Source organism: Ceratina calcarata, unplaced genomic scaffold (assembly GCF_001652005.2).
Source record: "Ceratina calcarata isolate Rehan_Ccalc_2016 unplaced genomic scaffold, ASM165200v1 scaffold25, whole genome shotgun sequence".
NCBI lineage: Eukaryota > Metazoa > Arthropoda > Insecta > Hymenoptera > Apidae > Ceratina > Ceratina calcarata.
In genome coordinates this window covers 1,828,889-1,850,879 of record NW_017147017.1, presented here as the reverse complement: position 1 = coordinate 1,850,879, position 21,991 = coordinate 1,828,889, and the positions used below count along the sequence as shown (strand labels likewise).

Sequence of the window (21,991 nt, the reverse complement as noted above, 5' to 3'; positions counted from 1 at the left end):
ATTAGAAATAAGAGGGGGATTGTAACGAGGCATCGGTCCGTAGAAAAGTGACGAGACAGACGGTGGACATGTGGCTGGTGTCGCACGCAACGCCGACATCGTCGTCGAGCAGCTGCGTGGAATTGTCCAGTCCGACCCACGCAGGTGGCACGTCGTCGTCCGGCCGGGGTGGTTCCGGTGGGTCGGGAGCGACGACGCCTGTGCGAAAAATCTCCGCGCACGAGTTCGAACGCGGCGGCTTACTGAAACCGATCGTGAACACGATCGACGGCACGCCGACGTTTTTGAGCGTGTCGCCCGGAGATTCGGGTCAACCAGGAGGTCAGCAAGTTGGCTCCGGAAACGCTGGCAGACCCCAGAGACGGTCCAGACACGAACTCAGGCATCTCGATGAAAAGGATCTCATTTTCGAATTGGTACTAGTTTCTTCATATAATAATTGATACGATTATTTGTATATTAATCGATGCAACATTTCATTTAACAATCCACATGAATCAATCTCACAGGTGAAAGATATCTGTAACGAGCTGGACGTTAGATCGCTGTGTCACAAGATCCTGCAGAACGTGAGCACCCTCCTACACGCGGACCGGGGTTCGCTGTTCCTCGTGCAAGGTGAACGGGGTGGTGGTTGCATGCCCTCGTCGCAGAATCACGACTCGTTCGGTAGAACGGGGAACGGGAACGTCGAACAACGGATGGGATACTCGAGGAGCAGATGTCTAGTCTCGAAACTGTTCGACGTATGCTCGAGATCGACTCTCCTCGAGATGGAGAAGAAGGACGAGATAAAAATTCCCTGGGGCACGGGGATCGTTGGATACGTCGCCGAAAGCGGGGAACCTGTTAACATACCAGACGCTTACAAGGCAAGAATCCTTTTTTTCTCGCTTCTTAATTCTTCCAGTAGCGTAACCATGTAAATGTAGGCCGTTGATTTTTAGGAAAGATAAAACGTTCGTAACGTCAACTTGATAAACGCAATTTAAATTGAGATTTGAGTTGATTTATTTGTGAATCAATGTTTGATAGCTCGAAAGATTGAACGTTTACGTTACCCGCAACGAAGCTAGAACTTACGTAATTCTTGTTGCAATAAAACCTGGTATTAATTAAGGCATGGTTGAACTTTCATCAAACTTATTTCGTTAAAGTTTTCAAACTTCTCGGCATCGATGTTTCTACTAGATTCGTTGGTAATTGATTGCTCGCCGGTAGCTCTGTTTAAATAAATTATTGAAACGTTACCTTCGAATTTACTTCCGTTCTATTTATTTGTACGTTCCAATTTGGTTTCTACGCGCATTTTGAAGTTGTTCTAATTAGAAGTTATTTCTCTTTCGACTCTTAGGACTCTAGGTTCAATCGAGAAATCGATGCGCTAACCGGATACAGAACTAGAGCCCTTTTGTGCATGCCGATAAAGGATTGCAACGGCGACGTTATCGGGGTTGCACAAGTCATCAACAAACTCGGTGGCGAAGGCCAGTTCACGGTACAAGACGAGAAGGTATTCGCCAGTTATTTGCAATTCTGTGGAATTGGATTGAGGAACGCGCAGCTGTATGAAAAAAGTCAATTGGAGGTGAAAAGGAATCAGGTCAGTACATAAATTAAGTACACGCGTGCACGAATATGTAGTCGACATTCGATTGTTTAGTTCCTACCAAAAATTTACCTTCAGTTCTCAACTTTTATTGAAGTTCGAAATTTGCTCGACTACAAAGCGTATCGATCCATCTTTTTTTAATCATCCATTCCATTTATCGTTACACAGGTCCTTCTGGACTTGGCTAGGATGATTTTCGAGGAGCAGAGCACAATCGAACACATGGTTTTGAGGATTCTGACGCACACGCAGTCGTTGATACAGTGTCAGCGAGTACAGGTAAATAAGAACTAAACAAATTTATAATATCTGACACGAAGTACAACGAACTTGAATATTTTGACGAGAAGTAAATCGTTTGGCGTAGGTTCTCCTGGTGCATAAGGCGTCGAAGGGTAGCTTCTCGCGAGTGTTCGACTTCGAGGCGAACGACCTCGCTGGCGAGGATTCGGATTCTCGCACTAGGTGAATGAAGTTTGTAATTACGTTCTCGTTTCTCTTCATTCGATTACTAACAATAATTAAATTGCCACGGAAACCTTATGTGTTATTCTGTTTTGTTCATGCAGTCCATTCGAGAGCAGATTCCCTATAAACGTCGGCATCACCGGTTACGTGGCCACCACCGGCGAGGTAAAAGCACTTGCTAATCGATCAATCTATCCTCGTAGTTCCCCAGTTCTTCTAATAATTGTTTCATTTGATGTATGTAGACGGTGAATATACCCAATGCGTACGATGATCCAAGGTTCGATCCGTCGGTAGACGATGGTACCGGTTTCAGGCATCGCACCATACTCTGTATGCCCATCAAGAACTCGTCGGGTCAGATAATCGGTGTCATTCAATTGATCAATAAGTTCGATGATCTCGCTTTCACGAAGAACGACGAGAACTTCGTCGAAGCGTTCGCAATTTTCTGCGGCATGGGCATTCACAATACGCACATGTTAGTACCGATGGTCGACCAATTCAATTTTCTAATCGTCAGCTATACGAGTTTTCTAAGATCGATTTTGTACCTTGTTTAGGTATGAAAAGGCTGTGATAGCGATGGCCAAACAGAGCGTCACGCTGGAAGTGTTGAGTTACCACGCCACCGCATCGCTGGATGATGCGCAGAGATTAAGGGTAAGTTTAATACGAACAAGAGTTTCGAATTTGTGGCCGTTGTTAATGCGATCGGTAGGTCTTCAAATTCGGTTTCCATGTTTAATTGCACAGGGTTTAAGAGTGCCTTCCGCAGCGCATTTTCAATTGCACGACTTCAAGTTCGATGACATCCACATGGAGGACGACGAGACGTTAACGGCGTGTCTCCGAATGTTTTTGGATCTCGACTTCGTGGAGCGTTTTCATATCGACTACGACGTTCTTTGCCGATGGCTCCTCAGCGTCAAGAAGAACTATCGAAACGTTACATATCATAATTGGCGTCACGCGTTCAACGTCGCCCAGATGATGTTCGCGATATTAACTGTGAGTTACATGATATATCGAATAGCATTGAGTTAATGAATAGATGATAGAGTTGACCGTTCGCTTTAATTATTACAGGCCACGCAATGGTGGAAGATTTTTGGCGAAATCGAGTGTCTAGCGTTGATCATCGCCTGCGTGTGTCACGATTTGGATCACCGGGGGACGAACAATTCTTTCCAAATCAAGTAAGCATTAGAAGCAATTACCATAAGATCGTTCTGAATCTTTTCAAGCCGACGAAGATTCTAACAAACAGAAATAATTTTACGGTTGACAGAGCGTCCTCGCCACTGGCGCAACTGTATTCGACGTCGACGATGGAGCACCACCACTTCGATCAATGTCTGATGATCCTAAGCAGTCAAGGAAATCAGATTTTATCGAACTTGTCACCCGAAGAATACTCGCGAGTGGTGAAAGTCCTCGAAGAGGCAATCCTCTCGACTGATTTAGCGGTTTACTTCCGGAAGAGAGGGGCCTTCCTCAGCTTGGCCCAAAGCGGTACTTACAATTGGGCTTATAGCGATCATCGCGAATTACTCCGAGGGATGTTGATGACAGTGTGCGATTTAGCTGCCATTACTAAACCCTGGCACGTAGAGAAGAGAGTGGCGGAGTTGGTCAGTAGCGAATTCTTCGAGCAAGGGGATATCGAGAGGCGGACACTCAATATTACTCCGATCGTACGTGACAATCAATTTTCAAACATAATTTATTGACTCGTTCACTGGTCCATTGAGAACTAACGGAACGTTCCTCGTATGATATTGCAGGACATTATGAACCGAGAGAAGGAGGACCAGCTGCCAATGATGCAAGTCGGCTTCATCGATTCGATCTGCCTTCCTATTTACGAGGTAACTAGCTTTCTCTCCTGCCGACTACTGCAAAATAATCTGTTGCAAAAATTACTCTATTAAACAATTAAATCTTTCTCGATACACTTTAAACATTTTTCGATGTTGAGATTAATGGGAAACAAATTATTATTTGATAGGCATTCGCTCTGTTATCGGATAAACTGGAACCACTGGTCGAGGGTGTGCGGGAAAACAAGCAACACTGGCTAGAGATAGCCGAATCTAGATGCAAAACGGACAATTGCACAAATCACGACAGGACACGAGTATCCGACAGTGAGGAGGCCAGCGAACAGGCGGACCAATAGTCACGGACGAACGTAAACGTACACGGATATATAAGTAGTATCTATCAACCACCTGTTTCTAGAAACGAACGAACAAACAGGTTTCAATGTCGGAAGAGGCTGCAGGTGATGAACACTTTAAAAAGCTTCGCGCCTTCTTCGAGGTGTCGCGTAAACAATGTGAAGTTTCGACTCGAACAAACTCGTCCCGTTACTCGAGTGTCTTAAAAGGAAGAAACAAAATCGATTCTAAATTGTTGTATGTACGTTTTATACATTCACTTATGAATTAAGGGGAAAAAGAAGAATCAAGGAGGCTAAAGATGAGTTGGTTTAAGACGAATCGGGATACCTTCGTCCTCTTTCTGGTGATAAAGCAGATCGACCCTGAGATGCTACTTTTGTACCTGATCGTATTGTACGTATACTTACTATGGCAGATCTTTGATAAATCCAGAGAGGGCGAAGACGAACGATAATAGAATAAACACGAAAGAACTGTGGAGTCTGAGAATGAAAGCTCGTTCTTCTTTCTATTCGTACGCGACTCTCGTTACGAATTGAAGACCTGTGGCTTCTGACGTTTCGTCCGCGTGTTTAAATTCAATTTGTGAAAGCACGAAACGTGCATGACATCGTTTAAATAATAAATTTTTACTTAAACGATGAAGTAGCACTATGTTTTTTAACTGACTTCTGTCTCAGATGTCCCAATTAAAAGTCCGAGTCATTTTTAATCATTCCGACGGTCAATAGCTACGCGCAGTTTGCTTTCATTTCGTTTTACGTTAACAATACGATTCTCAAGGTAATACATTAGAATCGTAATGTTCGTTCACAGTATTCTAAGCGATAAGAAGACAATATTATTTTTCATTAACGATGAACAGTGATGAATAGGTAAATGAGGAATGCTTACGTAAAGAATAAGTGCACGAATCTCGTTCATCGACAGAACTTACCCGGGTCTTCAATTAAATGGACGAACGATGTTTAAGTAATTAGAGTTGGGCAAACCGTTAGGTTTCTGTATTATAAAACCGTACAATTAAATCTTATTTGACTACGATAAAGAATAAAAATGATTTCACCGGAAATTCTATTATTAGAAAATTAATTTGAGCTGTTCGTTCGTTGTCGGCCCAACTCTCGGAAAGTTACGTCCTGCTTTGCACAGGGAAATTTGTCTCCGATTCACAGACTCGTCTGGGCAAGAAAACCGAGTCTTGCGTGTGTAATTATATAACGTATTCGTGTAAACCAAAGTGTACATTTATATACGTGAAGGTCGGCTCGCGATCTTTATTACTCGATACGGCAATGATTTTAAAATGTTGTCGCGCGTGCTAATTGTTATAATTAGTGGTTGGACGCGGCGCGGCGACGAGAATAAATCTCTTGTCTTACAATTAATCGTCGCCGCGGTTCACCTTGCTTATCTTCTTCTACGTTTTCGTAACGTCGTTCATCGTTCTCTTTCCTCCTCGCGCAAACCTGTCCTTCCTAAGATCAGATAATTTACGAATATCAAGTCTGTTTGTTAAACGTCTAAAATAAATGTATCCGTACAATTTTTTTATGGATAAATGATGAAACGCAGGAAAAAAAAATTGTTTTGTAATTTCGCAAACGAGGGACGGGTAGTTTTGCAGAGACGAGAAGAAATCAGCATCCGTTCGCGTGTGACCGTTACTTATCTATAATGATAAATAGTCCGTATTTCATGTTATGTTCCTTTCGTTCTTCGAGTGTCTACGTTCTTTTTCTTTTTAAATCGTTGATCAATTGTCAATTTCGATATGACTTGGTCGTTAGGAGCGAAGAGTTGTAAAAAGAAAAGGAAAATGTGTGATAAGAGAAAGAGAAGTGAGATGCGTGCGTCTGTTAACATGTATGGGTGAGTGTTTCATGTTGGTGAGATATACATTATGAACAATGTACAGTTTTCGTGTAAATTATTGATACGTTAAAACGGAGTCGTTTAGCGTGTACGTTCACGTTTTAACATTATAGTATGAGAGCCATATATTATACTGAACAACATCTAATATATTAAAACGAGACTAAATTATGTGATACAATAATACGTGGCAATGCGTCTTTCCGCGCTTCCTTCACACACACGCGCACATCTGTTCCTGCAAATATCCTACAAATTAAACCCGACTGAAACACGACCAGGATCGTTCAAACGCTTAGCAAGTATGAAACGAACAGAACTTTTCGTATTCAGTAAAATCATAGGAATATCTTTTCTACGAATCGCTATTTGAAAATGTTTGTATTACATATTTATGTAGATGAAAAGTTCATTGGAACGTGTCCCAATTTATATCTCGTTCTAGCTAAAAATACGAAATCCTTCACCTGTTGCAACTCTTGTTATGAGACACGTATATACATATATGCATACGTATGTATGTATCTTCATACATGCAGCTGTGTTTCAAGTCTTGTATTTATTATTTATTTGGAAATGTTACGGGATTATTTGAATTAGTAAAATTGGCGATAGAAAAATTCGAGTTTTATCCAGAAGAGCAATTCTGGCAAAGAGCAATTTAAGGTAGATTCCGGATCTCCGTCCATCGTTTAAAGCTTAAGTGGAACATTTTAATTGCAGTTCGAAACGTCACCTTAACCGTCGTCGATGAATCATTGGCGGAGAAGATAACGATCACTGAGGAGGACGGATCAATAGTTGACAAATTGTATTTTGCAATGTGGGTCAATCGGTGACACACTACGGGCATCAACGATGTTGTAAGCTCGCCTCGATGGACCTTGATTACGGATGCCAGAAGCATCGCGAAAAAAACGGCCAACGACACAATATTTTTACTATCTTCGTACTTACCCAATTAAATTACCTCGTTAATTTCGTGTATTGTGTTCAATTAGTATCGAAGATGAAAGAAATTGATACATTTTTTATTCAATTAGTACAATATGATATGACTGCGTACAAATTAAAATTTATTCACTTATAATAATAACAATAAATATATATTTTGTTAGTAAAATCTCAGTTAAAAACTTTAAATTCAAACATTGAAGTATCGATTAACATTTTTTTACATTATTAATTATTATCGGTGTGAAATCCTTTTTATAAAAAAGGTCGGCTCGCTAATATTGGAAAAACTGTAGTTTTCCTCTCAGTATTTTTTTATTCAAATAACAATCGTATCGTTCGTTCGACAGCACAACAACCGGCAAAGTAAAAATCACAGTAGTCGGCATTATTTTGCGTGAAATAACGTTCACTATTCCTAGTTATAAAGACATCCCTTAAAACAGAGTAGAGGGATAACAAGGAATAGAATTAAGAACTAACCGAACGTTCTCAAAAAGTTAAGACTCTTAGATTCGCCTACTATGATTTTCAATTTGTTTCCATTTGTTGAATTCAATAATTCTTGTTCGAAGAACTCGTGTCGATCGAATAGAAGATTGACGAGTTATTAAAAGAAAACGCGTTGCTTTCGTTAAACGGCTCGCTGGATTTTTAAATTTCGTATGACGGACATCGTTAATCCGTTCCCGGCCTTGAGAATGCGTTCTTGAACTTCGCAGTGTCTTAAATGTGTTATAGTCTCCCCATTTATTTTAGTGACTATGTCGCCAGCCTGAAGGCCCGCTCTATCGGCCAGTCCTCCGAGAGCCACCTTCGTGCAGAGATAGATTAACCCTTTATTACCCTCCAAAAAACGAATTAAACATTTTAATTATTATTTTTATTTGACAATTGGAGTACAATATATATAAACGAAAAATAAAGAGGCCGTAGGCTGTCAATATATGTTTAAAGCACGAAATGAAACAAATGCGAGCGATGAGAATAATTTGCGAAAATTCGTCGGGCTCTCATCGACTCGATTAATGACTTCCCCCTTTCTCGCAATCACAATCGGAACGATATTCTGTTCAGCGCAGAATTCAGGCCGAGGAAGAACGAGGTCACGCGACCCGATACGAGCGTGTCGATAAAAATCTCCGAAAACGCGAATACTCGCGATTTTTCCAATTATGCACGTGCAGAGAAAGTCGCGTAAGCATCATACCGAGATTCAGAAAAGCGAGCCTCGTTCACGATAATTGTGATTTTATCTGAAGATCGTCGTATCTTACCCTGACAACGGTTAAGGGGAAACTGAAATCAGACCCTCCAGACAATCGGAAGCCCCACGCGTGGTCGCAGGTTTTCGAGAGCTTTATGTCAACGTCCTGGGCAACCATTGCAATTTTCAAGAAATTTCTACGCCTGTAAGGTGAAATTACATTACCATTGATAGTTTCAATAAATTAAAGCCTCCGAATTGATTAGAACGAATATTTAACGCGAGACGAAGCGAACCGAATGGAATTTTAATTCTAAACTTAAGCATAGTTCGTTGCAATCTGCTATGCAAACGACATCGGTCGGTATCTAGTTTCTACGCAAATGACAGCGATTCGAATGCGGTACGGGGGAAGAAGAGAAAACAAGCGACGCGTACTTACCCCAACTAGCACGGCGATCCGAGGAATCCTTTGAATTTTGATAAGAGCGAGGCGAAGAACTCTCGAAAGGCGAGGAGCAGAACGAGTAGCCTAGCGGGAACAGATATCCGTCGATCAACGTTCGCTATGCGACGATGCGCGCATAATAATAAACGATGGCCAATGTCCGAATGTTGACTTCATTGACTTTAAACCACCAACCACTATATCGCCGTTCATGCTATTCTAGAGCGACTTTGAGCTATAGACACCCCGCATGCTATTTCGGATGCAGCGAATCGTTAGGCCTGCGTTAGGAAGTTAAATAAACCCTTTTTTAAATCTCGTTTACAGTTCCTGCCTGGTTAGTTTCTGTCCGCTCGGAAATAGAATTTTCTGTTTAAATAACTTTCGATAATATCGTTTACATTGATTTCAGAAAATTCAGTTCACAGCCATCGTTTCATTACACGTTTATCCAGAGAGATCTTTTTCGCCTGGAAATGCAATCAAAATACGCTCCATTAGCATAATTATCGTGGCCCTTATTTCTCGGAGATAACCCGAAAGCGTCGTCGCCGTCGACGAGCATTTTCTTCGTCCCCTCGGAAACGCGGCTTTCTCATTGAAATGCTCGAGTACTGCCACGAGTACACTCGGCGCTTGTTTCTAAGAACTAAGAACGAGCCACACGCAATTAAATACAGCCTGTTTCGGCCTATGATTAAGCGACTCCGCCACTTTTAAGTTTAATCGAACCTCCAATTGTTTTGAACAGCCATCGAAATTCATTTTCTAATGACACTCGTATTCAATCATGAGTGCACTTTTGCATTTAAATTCATTGCTCAGTTTTATAGAGGATGTGATTAAATTCATAATGAAATGACAAATAGCATTAATTTATTTGTTAAAACTAAAGGGTGGAACGGGCCTGTTCGAAGATTGGCGGGGTTGTATTAGCTAGATACTAGTAGGCAGCGAGGAGCGCGCAGCTAGGCGAAGTCGGACCAGGACCAGGAGGAGAGGCGGTGAATTTCCTCCTCGAGTGTGGAGGCAAAGTTTGATTTCGCGGAGGGCGCACGCCCCGCTTTCCAGCTGCACAACCGACTGGTCTTTAAGCAGTCACGAACGAGCCATCGTTCGTTGCAGCCGTGGCGAACGCGAATTTCGTTTCCACCCCGGTCGCCACCTCCGCTTTTCTATTTTTCATCAGTGAAAGGCAATCACCTCGGGTTCGCCTGTTCGCGAGGATCGACTAGTGTAGTTTTGAGTCAGTCAGTGAATCGGTGATTCAATTTTGGATGAACGCTTTAGCGTGGAGGAGATGTTGCTGGGAGTAGACGGCCGTTCGCTGTAAGTTTAGTCGAATTACACCCTTGAAAAATACAAACAGGCCCCGATGATTGTCATCGAGGTCCGTCGCGTCGATTGCGAGTTAACGCAGTTTAGAAACTCCGGGAACAGACGTCTGCGAGCTAGCAACTGTAGTTTGGTTTATTGAATTAGCTTGACTGACGGAGATTCGGATGCTAGCGACAGCACTAATGAATTAGGATGCGAATACGCGGAATGCGATGCCGAAACAGCGAGCGTAAATCAATCACAGTATAAAGTTCAGGTGGGAAGAATTTGTTGGCCCCCATCGAATGTTCAATCCAAATATGTTTAGATCTCCGAATATAATAAATAACGACACTTATTATTTCTAATTTCATAGACTTTCCATGTCTCATAACTCACAAGATCGATACTTACATGCTTTATAAATATAAAGAAGAAAGGGAATTTATGTTTAATTGAATAAGTTGCTCGTAACACGTTTGAAAAATAGAATGTATCGATTTTTAATGGTAATGAATGATGGTGTTGCTAAGCGCGTATCGTGCCGATGCAACACGTTCTCCTCTTTAAAATTGCATGTCGATCACAATAAAATATCCGCGTGGACACGCGTTCCTCGAGATCATTACTTTTCGATTCTGCGTGATACGATTGAATGACAGAAAAATGATTAAACCCGTTTCTACCGTCGCTTCTCGAATATCGAATTAATTATTGTTACGCATGGCCCGACGACGTTACCTAATGGAATATCGGCTCGGTATTAATTGACTTGAAATTGCTCCCGCTGTAATAAGATCTGCCGTCCCCGCGTATCGATGAGGGTAACCTGTTGGCAACGATATACAAGCAACCAGTACGTTGTCTTTTTAATCTGAACCGTGTAAATCGAACGTTCTTTTCAGTTAACACCGTACGGATATTTGGACATTTTGTATAAATAATTTTACTATTAATTTAGATATAACAGGTTTTCATCATTACTTCATCATTATTTTACCTAATTGTGTTGTATAGTCAATTAATTTGAAAATTATTTCACACCAAAATTGATTAATTTATGAAATTGTTCTTACTATAGCAAATTCAGAATCAGACTTAATATACGTAACGGGATGAAAATGATCAACTGAGTAATGAAATTCTAATTACTAATCGACTGGTTTCAACCATTATTCCATCTCATTATCTGGTAAGTGAGAGACACAGAGGGTCGTTATATAAGAAAGTAATCTCTTAGGTTCTCATCGCGCGTAACACAGCTCCGATTCTGATTTTGACCCATTTTTATCTGTGTGCATAAAGTAGATACATACGTCTACGTACCGTGGAATCTCGTTAACGTTTGAATCAAATGGGATTTTTATTGTAAAAAACCGATATCAGTTTCGACCACTTCATTGTTTCTTGATAGCCGAGCTATTTCCATCGTTTTTCCCTTTTGTTGCCTCGTTGGCCGTCAGCCACGGGTAGCTTTTTGACACTCCGTACTAGTCCATGGCATGCCGATGCTTTATCGTCCAAACAAGGAAACGAAATCGTGTAAAGGAAGTTGCAAAATATTTTCATTGAATTAGATGATCAAATCGTCAAATAATCCATTTAGCACAATTGCTTAACATATACACAAAATTATTTAATGTACACTACATTTTTATCTATCCATGTCGCGATGTAATATTTATTAAAGAAAATCGCGATAAGACGCGAAGCTCGCGCTAATAAGAAACACTTGGCCTCAGCACCCAAACACCTGACAATTAAAGAGCGGGTAGCTAATAAAAAGGAAAAGAAAGGCTTACGCGGATTGTTGTGCAGCCCTTGATTCTAAACAGGCCGATATCCATCGAGGGCCGTTCTATCCGGTTCTATCGATTTTTCCTGAAATCCGTTGTTGACCTTAATAGCCGACTGTCGTTCCTATCTCGATCCAGGTTGCCTTCGAACGTCGAAGATCTTCTTAAACGTATCGGCCACGAAAATTGCTGCCGAGCATGGTTCTACCCGACGATAAATGCTGGATCAATTCCTGATTAAACGAAAGAAAAATGAACCGACACGTTTAGAAGTTTTCTTACATCGAACAGGTCTATAAATGTTGTACATCCACCCACGGCGGATATTAATTAAATATTTGATTCGAATTTAATTAGGGGAAACATTCTAAAATTTGAATTCGCCAGTCTCTGAATCGAAAAACTCGTTTGTCCAAGTGCAGTCAGCGTAGATAAACGTAAGGAAGGGAATGATATTCCATTTGTGCAGTAGACATCGCCGACAATGGTACGAAATTAAATTGCGTCGACTCAAAATGCTAGGTGGGTCTATTCGATATCCAGCTTGAAGAAATACTTGAAGCGATCGGAACCAATTTCCGGCTTTATTGCCGTCATCGCGTCGAGTGGTCGCGACGACATTACCGTTAGCTTGTTCCAACTAATGAAACGTTACACGTATTCGTATCGGCGATCTGTAATTGCCCGATTATTCAGACGCGATTCGCCCATTCTTCCTTTAAATCGAACATTTCACTGACTCACTGAAGGGTGTCAATGCAAATTGCATTAGCGTTCGATCGTGTCTCTTCATTTTTCATGCACTTCGATAATGTAAAATCCGAATCTTATTAAAACTCGTGAAAATAATGAACCACTATTGGTTCAAATACAAGAACATGTCAATTTAATAAATTCCGTCAAGTAGGAAATACGTACGACAAATCTTTTTATTTATAAATGATTCTAGTACCATTGCAAGCTTCTGGGTTTTAGTGGCTGATTAACTAGACGTGAAAGCTTGTATCGCCCCAGGCAGCGTAGTAATCACTTAATATCTGTAATAAGCTCGGCTGTATATTAGTGTTTGCCAATAGAATCGCGTGACCGGGCTTCGTTCCGCCTAATCGTAACGTAATCAAGGAAAGCAATACAAGTAGCCGTACTGCACTCAATTTGTACCACCTACGGGCCACGGTCGCCCCTTTCATTCTCGAGTATCTACGTTCTACCCCTAGCGTGTATAATGGCTCGCATACCTACGTACGTACATAGTGCTCGCCTGTCGCGTGTGAAGCGAGACAAAAAGGCGGCCTACACTCCAGCCAAGTCGTTTACCAAAGAACATATGCGATACATGCGTGGACCCGACAATAAGTGTTCGTGGAATAAACATGAAACTGGGGAGAAATTTGTTTCCTCATCAAATATTTCTCGCGGGCAACGTAAACAATTTTATCGATTAATAATCGAAGGGTGCCGTAATGAGCATTTTGTATAAACTCAATTACTCGATGCAATTTCGCAGTTTATCCATTAAATTGCACGCGGGCGAAAACTGGTATAATAAGAACAGTTCTTAACATCATGTTAATCGTTCGCCAATCGACTTGACATTTTTTGTTGTTTCAACGCGCGGAACAGTGATTTCATAAAACGTTCGATCGAGCTTGTAAAAGTTTGTTAAACAACATTGAAATAGTAAATTAGGTCGCAACGTTAAGAGGAGAAATATGGGTCGGTGCGTTGCACACACATGTAGGGAGAGTGGTACGGCGGTGACAGAAGGAAAAATGAGGAGAATCGGACGGGTAAGGCGAAAATGGTGGCAGGAACAGGAGAGCGGAGGCGATGCGATTCGATGTGGAGAGAAAGAGAGAAAAGCGGGGACACGAGATCCGGGGGTGGCTGGTTGTGCCGGTGGCTGCATCGATCGTCCCTATGCGCGCGGTAAACCCTCTCCTCCTGCGGACGATACAGTTTCCCTCGTTCCCCTGAAAAATATCATAAATCCTGTTAACGATTAATTACAGCGGCCCGCCTATTTTCAGCCACCCCCTTCCCCTCGCCACGATCTTCCAAATCGATGAAAAATTCAATTATGATGCCAGTTAAACGAAACCTTGGGCGCTCTCGCTATAATCCCTTCCTGTCAATTAATTTCATTTTTAAAGTCTTACCTGTTGGCGCATCCATCGATCGGGCGAAACTTATTTGTAGAAAATCGTTATCGAATTTGTCTTGTATCAACAAACGCTTCCTTTTTTAAGGCTACGGAACAGAATCGTTTCTATTCAATTGTCGTCGTGATACAAACAGGATTGCCATGATACCCGTCGACAAATGGAATTCTTATAGTTAGGGCGTGATGTCGGTGTTTGGAAGATACGTACGTATGATTAAAAAACGAGATGCTCCAATGCGATTTCACAATACGTTTGACCCTGAACAGGATTCCCGAGGGCAGCGAAAGTAGTTCGAGGTCTAACGTCGAGGAATGTTCATCAAGTAGACATTTATCACGAGAACCTTGGCTATCCTTCTTTCCTTTTGGTGTATACCTTGGAAAAGGCGTCCGATCGAATGAACGAAGACGGTGTCAACGAACGATTGCGATAATTGATATCTCTGTTGAATGTTTCTGTGGAACGATGTTGGAAACGTGAGAATGCAATTTATACAAATAGCGTGTTACCTCTGCATAATATAGATCTTAAATGGTTCGGTTTTGGCAACACTCCCCCGCGATTCCACACGTTATTATCAAATAATCGTTTGCCTCGGTGTAACCTGTTGATGCTTTTATCACAGATACTCGAAGCGAGTAGTAGGAAGCATAAACTCGTCTGTACAATTTACAATCAGTTTTACACGAACAATGTAAAATAAGAAAAACCGATCGGAGCGAAATATTTTTTTTATCCGTAAGACGGTGCATCGACTGGTGTCAAGCTTGATTGTTAAAAAGTAGGGAGGGCTGGGATCGGCTCAGCGCGGCGTTCTCAAAGCTGTACGCCAGCAACAAACGATATTTCCGATACAGTGGTTAAGCGTTGGAATCGACATACAGTTCCTTTTTAATTCCTTTGAGAGACAAAAACTTATTGAGACTCGAATGAAATCGGTTGAGTCGAAACTCTGCAGCAATTTCAATTTGCTCCAACGAGTTTGTTAATATTACTACGAGAAGCAAAAGTGAGAAATGATCAGCGCGAAGTTTTAAGAAAATTAATTGATCGAGTAATTTTTTATTTCATTAATCCGTGTTTAATTTCCCAGTTAAAATTTAACGCGAAACTTATACCAAGTACAAAGTTGCTGATAAATTTAATCTGTAAACGTGTAACTGGTTTAACTAGAAAGCGGGAAGGAAATTTATAGTGGACGACGATTACCGGCGGTGTGCAAATTGCAGAAGCACCCTCGGGAGACCCTATCACGGACTACTTTATTTAAATTAACACCCCGACGTGGCACGAAATAATTTTGTCCGTTGTTATACGTATGCGGGCCACGTCGTGTCATGTCGAGCGGCGGGGGATGACAAATAAGTTTCGAGACCGAAGAAATTTCTCTCACGAGATAAAACCTAAATTGAGACCAGAATTGGGGAAGACTCTTAGTACGTCGAATATCTCCAAAATAGTAGATTTGCCATTTTGATCACGGAACGTTTCAATGAACGGCAGTAGAAGGATCATTGAAGTATGGACAGAACGTTCGTACGATTTAGAGACAAACGATTTCTGTTCAACAGAATCGATTCGTGATGAACAAACAGTGATAGTAGGAGTTGGAAAAAGGAAAAAGTCGTCGAGGAGAATGTCGAGGATATCAGAAGGGGTGGACGAGCGCCCCATGGATCCGGGGCTTAAATTTGGCACCACTTGAATGCGAAAGAAGAAGGTGCGTCAGCTGTGTTTGTTACTTTCGTCAAAACTGATGATCTCGGTCGAGTATGATAAGTGGACAAATATTTGTTCGACAGTACAAATGAGCAAAACGCGGGATGGGCAAATCTTGGCTTTCGGCCCTGTTTCCTGCGACGATGACGACGATGACAATGATGGCGTACGTCACTGTAACGACGGCCACCACTACCGTGCCGTCATTCGGCACAACCACCGCCAGTGATATTCACAGCAAAAGGGTAACAACATAAATCAGATTCTTATTTTATTCATCGAATCGCTTCGATCATTTCCATTAAAAATTTTCTATCTATTATTCAAAGTATTTAAAAATATAATTTTTATCAATCGTCAGTGGCTGAAGTTTAATCTGATCGTCCAATAGAAATACCTATAACGTAATTGTAAACGAAGGTAGCGAAGTAGGGTTTAAATTTGTGGAAAATATATTGTAAAATATGATGAAGATGCATGACCCAAAATTGCGTTGGCTCGGCTAAATACAGTGGGCAAACCGATCTGATTTCAAAGGCGGATATCGAGGAAGCACTGGACGTGATAGAAGCGGCTTCGACCGGATCACTGGGCGAAGATTGTGCCACGACAGCTGGTTTTAAATCCTTACCAGCAGCCGTGGCACTTGATCCCCGGCGTTACGATACCGCACGTCAAAAAGCTGACATGACAGCCCTGATGCTCCAGAATCTTGGCACGGTCGGGGTATCAAGGCATAACGGTAAGTCGCTGAGCGTTGATTACTTTGTAACAAAGCCTGTTGGACAAACAACTCCTCCAGATAAAATAAAAGATTTCATTTGAGATTTCCTCCAGTAAACTGCGAGTGATACTTATCATAAAATAAATGGGAAGAAAACTTCTCGATGATGAAATTTCTTCTATACTTTGATTCATAGAATTTTTCTACGTTTTTGTATAAACGATTGATACCGCGAGAAGATCAATGATCATTACGAGTGAAAATGATCTGTGAACATTTATATCGACGGTAAAGGACAGAGACACACTTTTTGGATTGTTTCGTAGCAATCTACGTTAGAGACGTAAAATCGATTTAGCCAATAAACCGAGCACGATGACAGACCACATTGTCAACAGTCCAATTTGTACGGGACCCGGTATATCATCACCCAATCGAATTCCATCCAGATGATAACGAGGATATGTGCACCGAGTTCTATCGATTACCTCCTTAGTCCATCGGAACAGTTAAGTTCTAATCCCAAACCAATACCGTCTCAAAAATTATATCCGAAGCAAAATTTTCAAGTGTATAAAAGTAATTTGATAATAAAAATTGATCGGTTGATAATAAAAATTCGAGAGAATTAAACCGAAATTATGTGGAATAGAATTTGTAATGGATAGAATAATCGGAGAATCGTAATGAGATACTTCTATGATCGTAGCTAATTAGGTCAACGAGGGCCAGGAAACTGCGCAAGAAAGTACCCTGATCGAAAATCCAATGATATACGAGACCACTGGCGTGGCGTAGGCCAATATCTGTTCTTTCCCTTCTTACACAAAATATATATTTATCTCATATACCAATTTAGACGTCCATTCTTATGTCGCGTCAACAAATATATAACATCGAACGACTGACGTTCACATAACAATTCTACTTGAATATTGAACAGCGCTTTTAGACGTGATAGCGAAGTCACTGTTGGTATCGGTGAACGACGCGGTGGAGACGAGGGTGATCGCGCTGAACGCGAGCACGGGCACAGTGATCAGCGCGGTGTGGCTCGAGAGAAGCCTTGGAAGCGTTGGAGAACCGTTCAAGGTCGAGAGCCACGGACTTCAACCGGGATCCGTGCCGGACTCGAATTTGCCGTGGTTCGAAAATGCGGGCGCCACCACAGAATTGAGGTTCGATTTTACCCGGGCACAGATCCGAATGACCGGACCTTTATTATGCACCCCGATGCACGCCCTCGGGCTGATCTCGCGTGGGAACCAAACTGATCGACTTTAAATAGATTGTTCGAGTTCGGTGAAGCTTTCCTCTTAATTGATGCAGAAAATGTTGATCCGATTGGTTCGGCGAGGCTCCTGCTGTCATTCGCTTTCACGTTTCATTTTTCAAAGGGCCTCCTTCATTATTATCGATGACCATGTATCTACGTCTTCACTTTAGCACTTAACAATTTAAGACCAGCCTGCACGCACGCACACGCACAAGCACAAAAATTGTTTCTTTTTGGCACCATCATATTTAATACTTTCTTTTATTCTTCTCGGTAAGCCCAGAAGTCAATGGTAACGCGAAAATGTATTTTGATACTGAGAGATTACGTTTGTTTTTAAACAATCCTTTACCGAGAAGAAGACGAACGTTTCATAGGCGCTCCACGATCATTCATCATCCTTCATCATCTTGTATGAACGTCAAGTCATAGAAACTCGATACGGAACGCGGTAAATCGCGTTTTTACTCTGAAAATAATTCCATACGATTCGAGTTCAAGTTATTTACTGTCTGAACGTTTCAAAATTCATAATTAATTGGCTGCAGTTTAATTGCCGTAACATAAATTTATTTCAATCGGGAATACTTGTTTGCCTATTAATTGAATGCGATATTAAGGTAAACGTGTGCGTCGAGGGAACATAAACATGGTCTCCGTTTTGAAGGGGAACATAAATGCTTAAACAGACATCTACGATAATCAATATGCCATCGGGGAGTATCGTTAAAGGCTTTTTATTACTTGCACGTGAACGTGTGTACGATGTCAGGATATTTATAGCTTACACGAACCGTAAAACAAACCGTCGTTGCGTTCTGATGTAAAGCAATTATTACGCACGCAATCATAGAACGAAGAACGGGTAGGTAGTAGGTATCAGTTTCCATTGAAACAAAAGCATGATTCTCTAAAATTAGCAATCCAATTTATGATAAAAGAAAAAAGTTTGTTGTTGCTCGTTTAACGAATATTATTAGATTAAAGTTTCCTGTAACTCTGATAATTACAATTTTGTATTACGTAAACCATAGACAGACTTTGAAATTCCGAAAGACACTGCACCAGTCTATTAATAAACGTTGCCCTTTGGAGGTAAATAATGCTATATAAGACGTTCTACTCCACTTTCAAAGTTTAAAAATAACCAACTCCAGAGAATTTGTGATAATAAACATTCGAATAACAAGTTTATTTTACCGCAAAGTACATTTTTATCAAATAAATTGTTTATTAAAAATTAGACGTTGACACGTTCAGATGGTAATTATTTAGAAGTAGGATCGGTATACGGATGACCGTGAAGTGCCAGGAGGGAGAGTCAAGATGAAATTGGCGGAGGAAGAATAACTTGTGCGATAACGGGGAACGTTGCACGAAAATCACGTGTGTTAACAAGAGAATCGAGGTTTCTATGGCGGTTTGTGGCGTTTGCGTGTTATCCCAGGTCACCGAAATTCATGCAGTCACCGGCGATTGAATCCTACAGGGGTTGGTGGACCATCCCGTATTTCTCCTGCAAAAGTCACCGCTGGTTGATTTCGTACAGCGTTAACGTACGGCCGCCGGACGATCGCCACGGGTTCGTATCGATCGTTGCATTTGCAAAAGTCTGACGAAACGATTAGAGATAGTCAATTAAACAGGTGAACGCTCGACGTTAACGAAATTCTGTTATGTTGAAGGGTTCGAGAGTTCTTAAGTATAGATATCGATATAAGCGGATTAGAGGTAAATCAGTGCGACGCGTCGCTGCACATCGAGGACACCGATGTTCTAAGTAATCAAATAGCATCTTTTAAAGGCACGCATAAATGTCATACCGACACCACGCAGGTAATTCCCTACCTAATTCAGCTATACATTTTTATACTGAACGTTAAACGTGTTAAAAGAAAATTATGCGTGCGATGCAGCGCGTCGGACGCGCAGATTGTACTGCTGATAATGATTAACATTCCGTAGTGCGAGTATCAAAGCCCGAGCAATCGCATAAATGAAAACGGCGTCGGTGCCGGTTGGGCGAAGGGTGCGTACGTGTGCAGATGTCGGAAGGGTTACTACAGCACCACTCAGCAATCCGTGTTCGATGGAATTCTCGTCGAAGGTCAGTAAACCAGTTTCAATCCTAGGGATAAAACGATTAATTGATTCGCATGATTTCTCAGCCGCTTGGAAGGAATTGAAGGAGAACATAAGCGACTCGTACGAGAAGGTGTTCCGATGCTTACGCTGTGCGCCAGGATGTGCCAAGTGCAAAGGACCCGAACCCTGTCTAGCTACCTACAACTGGCCCTTCCGGTATTTTTATTATACATGTTTTCTATTTAAGTAAATAATCATTTAAAATATAGAATCGTTATCCCATGATCATTAAACATCACATAAATATTAATTATTTAAGAATAATTATAATAGTGTGAATAATAATAAATTAGCTGTTAATCGAATAGCTATATAAATTTTAGAATTAAAATTAGACAGTGAATTTTATACAAACTTGGCGAGATCTGTCGAGTTACAAGTCGGAGGGATGTGAAATGATTTCAGAATCTCGCTCCTGTCGTTTTCCATTTTTTGTGTATTCGGTACCATAATCCTGGTGGCCTATATGTATCAACATCGTAAGCTGAAAGTGTTCAAGGTTGCCTCGCCGATATTTCTGTCTATTACGCTTTCGGGTTGTGCCATCATGTACCTCGAAGTACGTACCCACTTTATTTTCACGACTGTCTTTGCGTCTTCGCACGAAACTAACGGCACAGACACATCCGTATTTAGATGGCTGCTATATTTCCGGTCCTGGATATGTATTCCTGTATCGCCACGAAATGGACGAGGCATCTCGGCTTTTGCATTTCTTACACCGCGTTGTTAATGAAAACCTGGCGGTAATTATAATACCAACAATTTCATTGAATCATACATAGAGCATTCGATGTTAACAATACAGACGGTGCATCCTCTGGTTCATTTTTATACAATTTTTAGAGTCTCTCTCACGTACCGTGTGAAAAGCGCGCACAAAGTGAAGCTGACGGACAAGCAACTATTACAATGGATGGTCCCGATCTTGTTGGTGATGCTAATTTATCTCGGCACGTGGACCCTAAGCGCGCCACCATACGCCGAAGTGATAGCTGACAATTATGGTCTGAAATTCTACCAATGCTCATTCAACTGGTGGGACCATAGTTTAGCAATCGGTATTTAACGATAAAATAAATAAATATAACGATTTAAATACGATCGATTATAGTAATAATCGAAACACGAATGTGCTCTCCTTCTCTTTCCTTTAGGAGAAATTCTATTCCTCGCATGGGGCATTAAAGTCTGTTACAACGTTCGCAACGCGGAGAGCCTTTTCAACGAGGCCCGATTAATAAGCTACGCTATTTACAATATAGCAGCTGTGAATATCACCATGATCGCCATTCAGTATGATATCTTGCTTTCTTATTATTGTAATATTATCTCGTATTGTAACTAAAACTATTTTAAATTGTAATCTCTTGCTCGCAGTCTTTTCATTTTCCCTCATGCCGGTCCGGACATCAAGTATCTGTTGGGCTTTCTACGTACGCAATTATCCACTTCCGTCACTGTATTCCTTGTATTCGGCCCCAAGGTAACGAGTCTCTTGCACTTGAATTTAAATAGTAATCGAAATTACATCTACTGCATAAAATGAAATTAATTCTCTTTCTCTCGTTGATAAACGATGTGTCTGGCAGGTGATTCGAGTTTTGCGTGGTCAAGGAGACCAATGGGACAGCCGCGCGAGGGCTCGCGGTGTCACAGCGAGCTTCTCGTTAAACGGAATCGGTCTGGTATCTGAGGAAACGACGGATCTGCATCAAGAAAACGAGGAATTGAAGGTTCGATTTTTCTATAAAACCATTCTACCGATTCTGTGAATGATTCAGTGAAAATAGAACAGCACGATCAATACTTGGACTTGATCTGTACAGGAAGAGATTCAGAAGTTGGCAGCGCAGATCGAGTTCATGAAGATCGTGCACATGGAAATGTACAATCGTCACATAAAACCGAAAGCAGGTGGTTATTTCACTACCCACGGGCACGGGCACAATCATCCGTCCTCGACTCAGAGTCCCATCGCCAAGAGCTCGACTGCCAGTTTTATATTGAAAGTATGTACCTAACACGACCCATTCACGATCCTCTTTAAGGATGTATTGGCTATACAGTCAATCCCAAAAGTTTATGCACTTTAGAAA

General features: G+C 41.4%; 2 protein-coding genes across 12 annotated transcripts in view; both read left to right on the top strand.

The window, feature by feature from the left end:
- Positions 1-6,341, top strand: part of LOC108622930 (dual 3',5'-cyclic-AMP and -GMP phosphodiesterase 11) — a 44,640-nt gene extending 38,299 nt beyond the window's left edge. For 9 of the 10 annotated variants that reach the window (XM_018021089.2, XM_026811867.1, XM_026811866.1 and 6 more), the window contains 13 exons: positions 44-416; positions 510-872; positions 1,355-1,603; positions 1,781-1,891; positions 1,980-2,077; positions 2,182-2,245; positions 2,326-2,561; positions 2,644-2,743; positions 2,837-3,091; positions 3,170-3,279; positions 3,372-3,777; positions 3,868-3,951; positions 4,092-6,341. In XM_018021089.2, the coding sequence (XP_017876578.1) occupies positions 44-416; positions 510-872; positions 1,355-1,603; positions 1,781-1,891; positions 1,980-2,077; positions 2,182-2,245; positions 2,326-2,561; positions 2,644-2,743; positions 2,837-3,091; positions 3,170-3,279; positions 3,372-3,777; positions 3,868-3,951; positions 4,092-4,262 (2,620 nt within the window). In that variant the 3' untranslated portion in view covers positions 4,263-6,341. Of the gene's footprint in view, positions 1-43; positions 417-509; positions 873-1,354; positions 1,604-1,780; positions 1,892-1,979; positions 2,078-2,181; positions 2,246-2,325; positions 2,562-2,643; positions 2,744-2,836; positions 3,092-3,169; positions 3,280-3,364; positions 3,778-3,867; positions 3,952-4,091 lie in introns of those variants that run through there. The other variant, XM_018021090.2, reaches the window with a different exon arrangement.
- Positions 6,342-9,823: 3,482 nt separating this feature from the next.
- LOC108622868 (putative G-protein coupled receptor CG31760) lies at positions 9,824-21,937 on the top strand. Of its 2 annotated transcripts, none has more exons than XM_018020972.2 (16): positions 9,824-10,079; positions 15,600-15,748; positions 15,831-15,992; positions 16,285-16,489; positions 17,415-17,649; positions 19,195-19,329; positions 19,433-19,583; positions 19,713-19,854; positions 19,916-20,048; positions 20,298-20,451; positions 20,529-20,638; positions 20,739-20,953; positions 21,050-21,188; positions 21,273-21,378; positions 21,485-21,628; positions 21,722-21,937. In XM_018020972.2, the coding sequence occupies exons 3-16, from the start codon at positions 15,852-15,854 to the stop codon at positions 21,914-21,916; spliced, it is 2,205 nt and encodes a 734-aa protein (XP_017876461.1). In that variant the 5' UTR covers positions 9,824-10,079; positions 15,600-15,748; positions 15,831-15,851; the 3' UTR covers positions 21,917-21,937. The 2 variants fall into 2 exon arrangements, with proteins under 2 accessions (XP_017876461.1, XP_026667674.1); XM_026811873.1 differs by having other exon boundaries at positions 9,825-10,079; positions 19,237-19,329; positions 21,722-21,936.
- The last annotated feature ends 54 nt before the right edge of the window (positions 21,938-21,991 follow it).